At 47.4% G+C, this 9,939-nt stretch overlaps 1 protein-coding gene across 2 annotated transcripts in view; it reads left to right on the top strand.

Moving 5' to 3' along the window:
• Window positions 1-9,939, top strand: part of LOC102033563 (pre-B-cell leukemia transcription factor 1) — a 128,201-nt gene that overhangs the window by 95,764 nt on the left and 22,498 nt on the right. For both annotated transcript variants that reach the window (XM_005426728.3, XM_031061655.1), the window contains exons 3-4: window positions 4,147-4,391; window positions 8,868-9,058. In XM_005426728.3, coding sequence (XP_005426785.3) covers window positions 4,147-4,391; window positions 8,868-9,058 — 436 coding nt within the window. The remainder of the gene's footprint in view (window positions 1-4,146; window positions 4,392-8,867; window positions 9,059-9,939) is intronic.

Below are 9,939 nucleotides of genomic sequence, written 5' to 3'. Positions count from 1 at the left end.
CGACTGCCTGACCTGAGGGGACACCAGGCACAGGTGCCAAGCTGTGGGGACATGTGGGGTGAGATGGAGCTGGCTGCTTTGCAGGTGCTCCTTGGAGACGTTCTGGGAAGCATCTTGGAGCATCTGGAAGCTCTGGTGGCTCAAGGCACCTTCCATCCTGTGTCCCTGAATCTCAGGGCAGGCCCAGAGCCAAGGAGCTGCTTTTGGCTTTGTCCTCTCACCTGCTTTCCTGAGGACAATCCTGCCACCACTTCCCGTGTCCTGCAGTGCAGCCACACCACAGAGCCAGCCCAGGGATGTCCTCTGAACCCTGTGGCTGTGATCCCTTCCTCAGGAGGGGAGAAGGAGCACGTGTGGGAGCTGGGAGCCATTCTCCAGCTGCTGGAATGGGTCTCTGTGACCCTGGTGGCTCCATGGTCCCCAGGTGCTCCTGCTGCTGCCATCAGGGATGGTGACCCTGTGACAGCCACATTCCAGCTGGGGGGGACAGGGCACATGCCATGGGTTTGCTTTTAAAACACACCCATATATATATATATATATAAAAAACGCATATATCTATGTGTATATATACATTTTTTAATTTTTTTTTGTTAAGTGTATATATTTACATCTAAAAACGCATTTTGATCAGCAGGGGACCTGGCTGAGGGCTGAGCACCATCTAGTGGCAAGCACCACAGCTCCAGAGGCTGCCAAGCCAGCAGGAAATCAGCCAAGGACAGAAAGTCTTGCAGGAATTCTCCTCCCTCCCAGCTGCCAATCTCTGTCTTTCCTTTTTGTTCTTCCTTTTTTCCCCCTTTTCTTTAATCAGGAGCAGCACATGGGGGATCCTGAGGATGCCTGGGTGCCTGTAGCCCCTTGGACCACTGAGAACCATTCTGCTTAATTTCTTCTGTTTTTAATTTGGTGGGAGAGCAGGGTTCTTTTGCCACCAGCTGCCTGGGCACTACAGATTGGGTGCTGCCAAACCCATCCCAAACTCCTCATCCCATCACAGGGGACACTTGGGAGGCTGGGAGCTTTCCAAGGAGCCCAACATCCCAGGCATCCTGGCAGGAGACTTGTCAGAGCTGGGTCCAAGATAAAAAAGGAGCTTTTAAATAATCATTTTGTCTTCTCCTCGGCTGAGCACAGCCTTTCAGGGATAAATAAGCAGCATCAGTCCTGCTTAGACACCTTGGCCTTTCCATTTATTCACTCCCAGGCTTTATTGTGAGTGAGCAGCCAAGCCCAGGCTGTGGGGGACACATCTCCTGCACTGGGCGCTGGAATAAAGCTCCCAGGAATACACAGCACTTTTCATCAGGAAACAGCTCTCTAAACATAAACTAATTAATCACTCGTGCCTACCTGTCAGGTCAATGATTCCTGAGATTTTTAATCTAAAAATATTTCCCTTTTGAAATCCAGATGCGCCTGTTTTGGCAACTTCGCTTTTGATTTGTTTATTTGAGGTGGTTTTTAATATTTTTTTTATTTTTAACCTGTGTTGCTTTCCTTTTGTATAAAGGCTTTTGATGTGCTTTAATTGACTGTTTTTTATTTTGGTGGGGTTTTTTTGTCCTGGAAGAATAGGAATTTATTCTCTTTATTTTCATGGCAAGTGTCTCTCCCTGCTGCATCCTGTCAATTTTCCTCTTCTCTTTTTAAGGGATTTGGCTACTTCTGCCTCATATTTCAGTTTATGGACCATAGACCCCAAACCATTTTCTTGATGAAATCTGTCCTCTCTCCTTGGATCTATTTATCATGGCTGGGTGCCATGGGAAGCCTCCCGTGGTGGGGGGAGATGCTGGTCCTGTCTCCTGAGGGCTCAGCTTCAAATTTGGCACTCTGCCCTCATTCCTCCATATAGAAATGATCCTCCCTAGCATAGAATTATTTATTTTTAGTTCCAGTTTTACTGTTCTTAGGCTTTTTTCCTGCCCACCTTCCCACCTTTGTTGACAGTGCATATTTTAATCACAAAAAAAAACCCAATAAATGCATGAATGAGTAACTGGTCCAAATGTATGAATAAAATAAAATTAAATGAATGAGTGAAATATCCTGAAAATAGTAATTTTAGTAGGCTTTGAGGCTTTTTAGAAAAGCTCTTTTTAGTCTTAACCAAACCTCTCAACAGGGTCTTTTACTTCAATTTTATACTGATAATAGCTGTATCTTTACCTTATTGCAGAGTAGACAAGACCATACCTGGTGGTTGCTGGGGGTTTTTAGCTGCTGTGATTTTATTTCTTGTTGCTAACAGATCTTCCCCTACTTTTTTATTTTAAATGACAGGAATAATCACTTGCTCTTGTTTGTGCCATGGACTGGGAGGGAGTGAAATTCATCTCAGGTGTCAGCAGGCACGGCTTTATCAAAATCCACGCAGCATTTCCCAGCTCTGCATGTGCAAAGAGCTCAGAGCCCCTGTGCCAGATGAGATGGGGAAATACCATTGTTTTCCCTTAGGAAATGCCCTTTTTTATTCACTCATCGAGGATTTATTTTCTTGATGTTGTTTATTATGCAACTGTGCATGTGGAAATTTCACGTTATCATTTTGTGTTTGAGCACAGACCTTGGAGGGGGACACAGGGGGAGCACATGGGACACCTCCACTTTTCAGACATGAGACATCCCAGGTTGTTGGGTTGTTTTTCCAGGAAAGCCCTCACAGGATAACTTTTACTTGGAGCAATAATTTAGGCAGGGAGCACAAAGATGGGAGGAAGATTTTTTTTTGAAAAGTCACTTTGGGAGGATTAATTCGTCATTGCTCCTTTTCTCAGCATCACTGGAATGACTGGATTCTTAAATAAAAGGCATTTTTGCAGGAATAAAATTTATTTCATGCGTGTTTTTACATGTTTCCAGTGCATGGCTAAAAGCATGGACTTCAAGCCCTCTCCACAGTCCATATTTCAGGATGTGGAAGCCAAGGCACAGCTGCCCTGGGCTCTGTGCATCTTTCTCTGCCATCAGGGGTTGATGCAAATGACATGTTGGGTGACATGAGAGGACCCCTGAGCGAGATGGAATCAGGGCTACAGACTTCCCTTCCAACTTCCCATCTCATGCTTGTGTCTGGATATGGTCCCTATGGCTTCTGGCAGCAAGCATGGGTACATTTATTGGGTTTTTTGGTTGCTGTTGCTAGGAGTTCTGCAGAAAGTGTGGCTCTGTGGGAAGGAGGGAAAGGAGCAGGGAGAGGAGCTGGAGTGCCAAGTAGTGATGAGTGAAGCCAGGCTTGGTGCTGAGTACTTGGAGCATCAGGATACCTGTTGGGGAACCTGTTGGAGAACTGTCGGAGCATCGGGGGGTGGTAGGACAGTTGGGATGGATGGAGACCAGAGATCTCTGCAGCCAGGTCGTGGAATTTGTGGTTTATTGCGAAGGGCCTGGGTGCAGGGCCCTGCTGGGAGCTGCCAGGCACAGCTCAGAGCAGGCCTGAGAGAAGAGAGGGGTAGAGAGGATGAGAGGGTGAGAGAGTAAAAGGGTAAGAGTGTAAAAGCATAAGAGAGTAAAAAGGGTAAGAGAGTAAAAGAGTAAGAGCGCAAGGTTCTCATTACAATACAATAAATCTTCTTCTGTGTTGAATATTCTAATTCTCACTAACCAATCTAATACAAGATACAAATCCTATAGCATTTCCATACAGCCTATAAGAATCATTACATTACCATACTGTGTTACATTTTAAACCCTAAAAACTCCTCTTTGGACCCCTTCTGCCAAGCTGTAGGGTCTGCTCTGACCCTTGGAGCTGTCTGCAAGCAGAGGGAATTGTTTCATCAAAAGGGGATTACCTTCAGCTGGCCATGCCATTGTTTTCCAGTTGTTCAGTAACTGAGGTATCTCAAAGTTTGCTTTCATTTCAATCTCACTTATAGTTTCTATATTCTCAAAATCTTTTGCCAGACAATCATATTTATAAGGCTTTCCTGTTTCATCTTCCCCAGCAGGGAGCCTGTTAGGGAAGCTATTGGGGAACCTGTTGGGGAACCTGTTGGGGTACCCGTTAGGGAGCCTGTTGGGGAACCTGTTGGGAAGGGACACAACCCCTGCTGATGGGCTCCATCCAGCTTGGGATGAGCTTCCCTGAATTAAAAACCAGATGTGACTCAGACTTTCCTCTCCCCATTGTGTCTCCCGCAGTGCTGAGCATCCGGGGGGCGCAGGAGGAGGAGCCCACGGACCCCCAGCTGATGAGGTTAGACAACATGCTGCTGGCAGAGGGGGTGGCAGGCCCCGAGAAGGGAGGGGGCTCGGCCGCCGCTGCCGCCGCCGCCGCCGCGTCCGGAGGAGCCGGCTCCGACAACTCGGTGGAGCACTCGGACTACAGAGCCAAACTGTCCCAGATCAGACAGATCTACCACACGGAGCTGGAGAAGTACGAGCAGGTAACAGGCTCCTTCGTGGTGGGGCTGCTGGGAGCAGAGAGTGGGTCTGCACAGCCTGGGTCACTGCTGGCATGTGTTGTTAGGAGGCTCTGGGTGTTCTCTAGAGTGAGAACATGGGTTTTGTAGGGTTGGCAGGGTTGGGGTTTTATGCTGGGGTGGGTGTCGATGCAGGGTGACCCCAATGTAGGGAATAATGTGCTCTGACTCCATGATTCAAAAGGCTGAACAAATGCTTTATTTAATCTATACTATATTACACTAATACTGTACTAAATTACACACTCAAGAGATACTATACTGAAGAGATACTAAAGAAAAACTCGTGACTGTCTGCAGGCAGCCAGGACACAGCTTTGACCCAATTGACCAAGGAATAAAACAACCTTCACTGGTGTCCAGCAAACAAATCACTTTGGGTAAATAATCTCCATAACACATTCCACGTGTGCCAAGCAACAGGAGCAGTGAATAGAGATGAGAATTGTTTTCTCTTCTCTGAGGATCTCACTGCTTTTCCCAGGAAAAATCCTTGGGGAGTTGTGCCTGCTGCTCTCTGTGAAGACAACTGTGGCTACAGTATGGGTTGCCCCTTGGATTTTCACTTTTCACTCCTCCCCTGATATCTTACCCAGAATTGGCCCTCTGAAGGAAAAGGCCTCTCTGAAATGCTGGCCTCAGTGATGACAACTGTCCAAGGAAGACTTGAATCAGAATCTTCCTTGAATATATTTTCTCCTTGAAAAGGTCTCTTTTCAGGGAAAAAAAAATCTTTTTCTTGTGGCAAATTGCTGTTAAAAAAGAAAAACTGCTTGGGTTATGAGCACAGCTATTGGTAACACTGACAATTTCATGAAGAGCTTTGCAGGTCAGTGCTCAAAACCAGTTGTTTTCAAGTGCTTCCAGATGTTTTGCAGACCTCTCTTGGCCGCTGTGCACCTTGCCCTTGTGGTTTCTACCCCAAGGTTATGGTTTATGGATGTGGACAAGAAGGCATCACCTCTTTGGGTGCAGGACAAGCTCCAGTGCCAGGGGCCAGGTGGGCTTTCAGATCCCTGGTTTAGATCCAGTAAAAGCCTCCATTTCACCTGGCTAACTGGATGTGTGGTGGGGCTGGGGGATGTCTCATCCCCATGGCCATGTGGGCCAAACTGAGGGAAGGGTTAGAGCTGGAGTCAGGGTGGCCAGGCAGGGCTCTGGTGATGGAGAAACCAAGCACAGTCATGCCATGAGAGGCATTTTGGAGAGCCTTAGGGCAGGCAGGGAGCTGGCAGAGGGCTGGTTGGAAGGATGGATGACCTTTGGTGGCTTTCCTCAGCCCTTGCTGTCATTGCCTTGAGGCACAGGGAGGAGCCTCAGCCATCCCATATGGAGTGGAGAGCACATCAGGGATCATCTTTCAGGCTGAAGAGGGGTAGAGAGAGACCTCATGTCCTCTGCTACCCAAGTCCAAGGAAAGACCTTTGGCACAGACAGGGACAGCCTTCAGGGAAGGACTTCCAGGACTTTCTGCTTCTTCCTCCCCTCGGGCAGGAGTTTTGTTTGTTTGATGTTCTGATTCTGGTTTTGCTTCTCTTTTGCTCCTCAAAGAGACACCCAGGAGAGAGAAGCCTTGAGCCAGGCCCAGAGGGTGGGATGGGCCACATCTTTCCTTCTCACAACCCACTGACAGGGTTTAGTTTTGCCAATGAGTGCTTTGCAAGTGGCTCTGCTGGTCCACCATCTCTGGTACCATCTCTGGTACTATCACCTACATTCCTGCAACACCAAGGCTCACCTGCTGGTCCACCATCTCTGGTACCATCACCTACGTTCCTGCAATGCCAGGTCTCAAGGTTTTTCCACCTCCTTCCCACTCTCTCCAATCCAGCTGTTGGGAGCTCAGCCCCTGGCTTCTCAGTCTGGCTGCTGCTGGGTCAACACGGCAATCAGTGGTGATTTTGCCTTTAGTGCTCTTTATTTCATGCCAAGAGTTGATGATCTGAAATGGCTGGTGTGTCTGAGAGCTCTGATAGCCGGCACTCATCCTGGGAGATGGGAGTCAGCAGCTGGAGCTGGCCTTGGGGATGTCTCCTTGTTGGGTCTGAGCCATGGTGGGAATTCACCTTGGAAGGGTGGGGTAAGACACAGCAAGCCAAGGCCATGTCACCAGTCCACAAATGCAGTGTTTCTTTCCCCTGCCAGCCCCTTTTTCCCCATCATGATGTGGGGGCTGCAGACACTGTCCCCAGAGCAGCCACCCACATCCCAGGAGCACCAAAGGCTTCTCCAGCCATCACTGTCCGCTGGTTTTTGGGGCTTGGTTCTGGGAATCAGAGGATCCCATCATGCCAGTGGGGTGCTCATGGGGATGAGGGAGAGGGAAGTGAAGTGGCCTTGATCTCAAAATCCTCAAAATGCCCCCCTTGTCCCCTGGCTCCTCTCTGTGCCCTGTCCTCAAGGCACAGTGTGGGGACAGCAGGAGCAGGCAGACAGTGCTGTGCCAGCAGCAAACTAATTGGGATTGTTACCTGCTTGCCCTTATTTGTCAGGGCTCCTGCCTCACTTAGGCTTTAATTATTATCCTTATTTACTTCTTACCTGATGTGCCAAGAGCATGGAGCAGGGCTGTGTCTCTCTGGGAGCTGCTCCTGTGAAGCACAAAGGGCTCTGCAGGACACATGGTGGGGCTGTAGGAGGAGGGGCAGTGGGTCAAAAGGTGCATGGTCCTCCTGAGATAAATCTATAGCTCCTCCAGGAAAACAGTGGCTGGCATTTCTTCATGCTTTTCATGAATCCTAGGGCTTCATCTGCCCCAGCTCCGTCCATGATCCCCCTGGGAGCTAAGAAATCTGCTCCTGTCTTTCCCAGCATGTTTGTTGGGAGTCTCTCACACCCTGTGCTTGGCAGACCAGGGAGATTTCTCTCTCCTTGATGCCTATTTCAGGCTTAGCTAGAAACAGAGGGCAGATGAAGTTAAAAGGATAAAAGTGGATATATTTAATGGAGGGCCTTCAGGTACATGAAGGGCAGACAAAGCCTCCCCAAGGGGCTACACCCAAATTGAACCATGTCCTGAGTTTTTCAGACACATAAAAGTGTGGTCTATTTGCTTATCAGAGGTTAATTCTCCAATTACAGCTTCAGGTGATGAAGTCAAGATACTCACAGTTTGCTACCTTCCCAATTCACTTTTGTTTACACTTTTTCGGGCCTGAGGCAGAGGGTGTCCTTGAGTTTCAGGCCTAGAAGGATTGTTTTGTCTGACCAAAACGTGAAGAGATTTAACTAACACACTATATGGAGTTCAGAGTTATACACTGATGCAGTGCAGGATCTGAAAAATACAAAAGCTAAAATCCTAAGGCATCATCCCCTAAGCCCAGCACATTCTTGCTCTGAGCCTGCTCTGGAAAGCCCCAGCCAGCAAGGCCTGTGTGGGGTATTAGTTGTTGGTTTGTTTAGGTTTGGATTGAAGGTACTCGAGATAGTAATTTGTGTTTATTATTTTTTATCAGTAAAACAGTCTCATTATTGTGAGTTTGATAGCTTTTCATTAGAAGGCACGAAATGGCCAACAATCTTTTGTTACAAGGTCTTTTAAGACTAAACTATCCAATTAAGAACTGACACTTAGATTATTTTCACTTTTAACCCAGTAACTGATCCCAAAAAGCCCTCAATGCAGACTTTTCTGCCCAATTACAAAATGCCACCCAAACCCATGAAGAAGAAGCATGAAGAAGAAGCCCAGGATGACATCCTGTGCCCTTCATCTTGCTTCCATCCACAACATACTAAAAATCCCAAACCCTGAATTTCTCACCAAGTGATACACCTGCACTGCTCTCTATAATCTGTTGCACACTTTTGCAGATTCTAGTCTATCTTGAAGTCTAAGAAGCTTTCTTCATGAATGAGGGTCAAATTCAGTGCTCCCCTGTGACAGTGCTCACAGGGGTCCGAGGATGAGGGAAGAGACGAGGATGTGACTCCATGTTTCAGAAGGCTGATTTATTATTTTATGATATATATTACATTAAAACTATACTAAAAGAATAGAAGAAAGGATTTCATCAGAAGGCTAGCTAAGAATATAAAAAGAAAGAATGATAACAAAGGCTTGTGGCTTGGACTCTCTGTCTGAGCCAGCTGGGCTGTGATTGGCCATTAATTAGAAACATCCAGCATGGGCCAATCACAGATCCACCTGTTGCATTCCACAGCAGCAGACAATCAATGTTTACATTTTGTTCCTGAGGCCTCTCAGCTTCTCAGGAGGAAAAATCCTAAGGAAAGGATTTTTCATAAAAGATGTCTGGGACACTCCACTGGGGGTCAAGACACCCCAAAGCAGACAGAGAAATATTCCCAGCACCCTAAATTTCCACAGCCTGCACTCCCATCTCCTCCCGCAGCCACGCTGCCTCTGCCCTGTCCTCAACACCACCGAATGACCTTCCCATCCTGGGGTTTCTTTTGCTTTTCCTGCCATGCCAGGCGTGCAACGAGTTCACCACGCACGTGATGAACCTGCTGCGCGAGCAGAGCCGGACCCGGCCCATCTCGCCCAAGGAGATCGAGCGCATGGTGAGCATCATCCACCGCAAGTTCAGCTCCATCCAGATGCAGCTGAAGCAGAGCACGTGCGAGGCCGTCATGATCCTGCGCTCGCGGTTCCTGGATGCACGGTGAGCCCAAACCCCGCCAAAGCTTCCTGCAGTGCCCTTCGGGGTGGGAATCCATCAAATCAGAGGGTTTCGGGAAAGCTGGCCTCAGAGACAGCAGAGCTGTGATTAGAGCTAAGCAGCAGTCATGAGATTGATCAGCAGAAAAATTATGTAAAATGTAGAAAAGCAAGGACAAATAGAACAATGGTCTGTGTATTAAGGCTTGGCTAGAATAACTCCCTAAGCTACAGAAAAGGTTATCTAGGGAGATATTAGAAAGTTTTAAGTTTAATAATGGAGCTCTGTGCATTGTGTTTTAAGGCTCACAAGCAGGGATTGTATTTGAAATAAGCAAGCATTGTTTTAACCAAAGGTATGTGTGCTTATAGTGGTTGGATAGAACCACTGTCAGTGTGCTTTTGCTTTGTGGGATTGGTCAAAAAACTTATAAAGTAAGTTGTAACATTGAGTTCTTGGTCTGTTGCCTGGGATGTGAGCTGCTGGCATCTTCCCATTGTCATAACCATGGAATGAGACTGGTGCTGGAAAATCAAACAGCTCAAGGCACGTTCCCAGCAGTCCCATCCTGTTCATGATTTGTACTGAGACCTCCAGCCGGAGATAAATGGTTTTGTGTGAGGAGGGGAGGTTTGTTGGCCAGGTTTGGTTCCAGAGTAAAATGAAGGCCCAGCTGAAGGGCTGTGTCTTGAGTGTCATATTTTGGAAAAACAGGTACCTGCTAAGGAAGGAGGAGCCTCCTGAAATGGAGAATGTAAACCCCCCCCACCTCCAAATTGCTATAAATTTTAAATTAAGGGGCTCTCAGGCAAAAAATATGGGAGCAGGAAATAACAGTTCTTTAATAGGGAAGAAAATAAAAGGATAAAATAAACAATGCAGTA

Source organism: Geospiza fortis, unplaced genomic scaffold (genome assembly GCF_000277835.1).
Source record: "Geospiza fortis unplaced genomic scaffold, GeoFor_1.0 scaffold5, whole genome shotgun sequence".
Classification (NCBI taxonomy): domain Eukaryota; kingdom Metazoa; phylum Chordata; class Aves; order Passeriformes; family Thraupidae; genus Geospiza; species Geospiza fortis.
The sequence above is the reverse complement of the archived record's forward strand: the minus strand, read 5'-3'. Positions and strand labels throughout refer to the sequence as shown.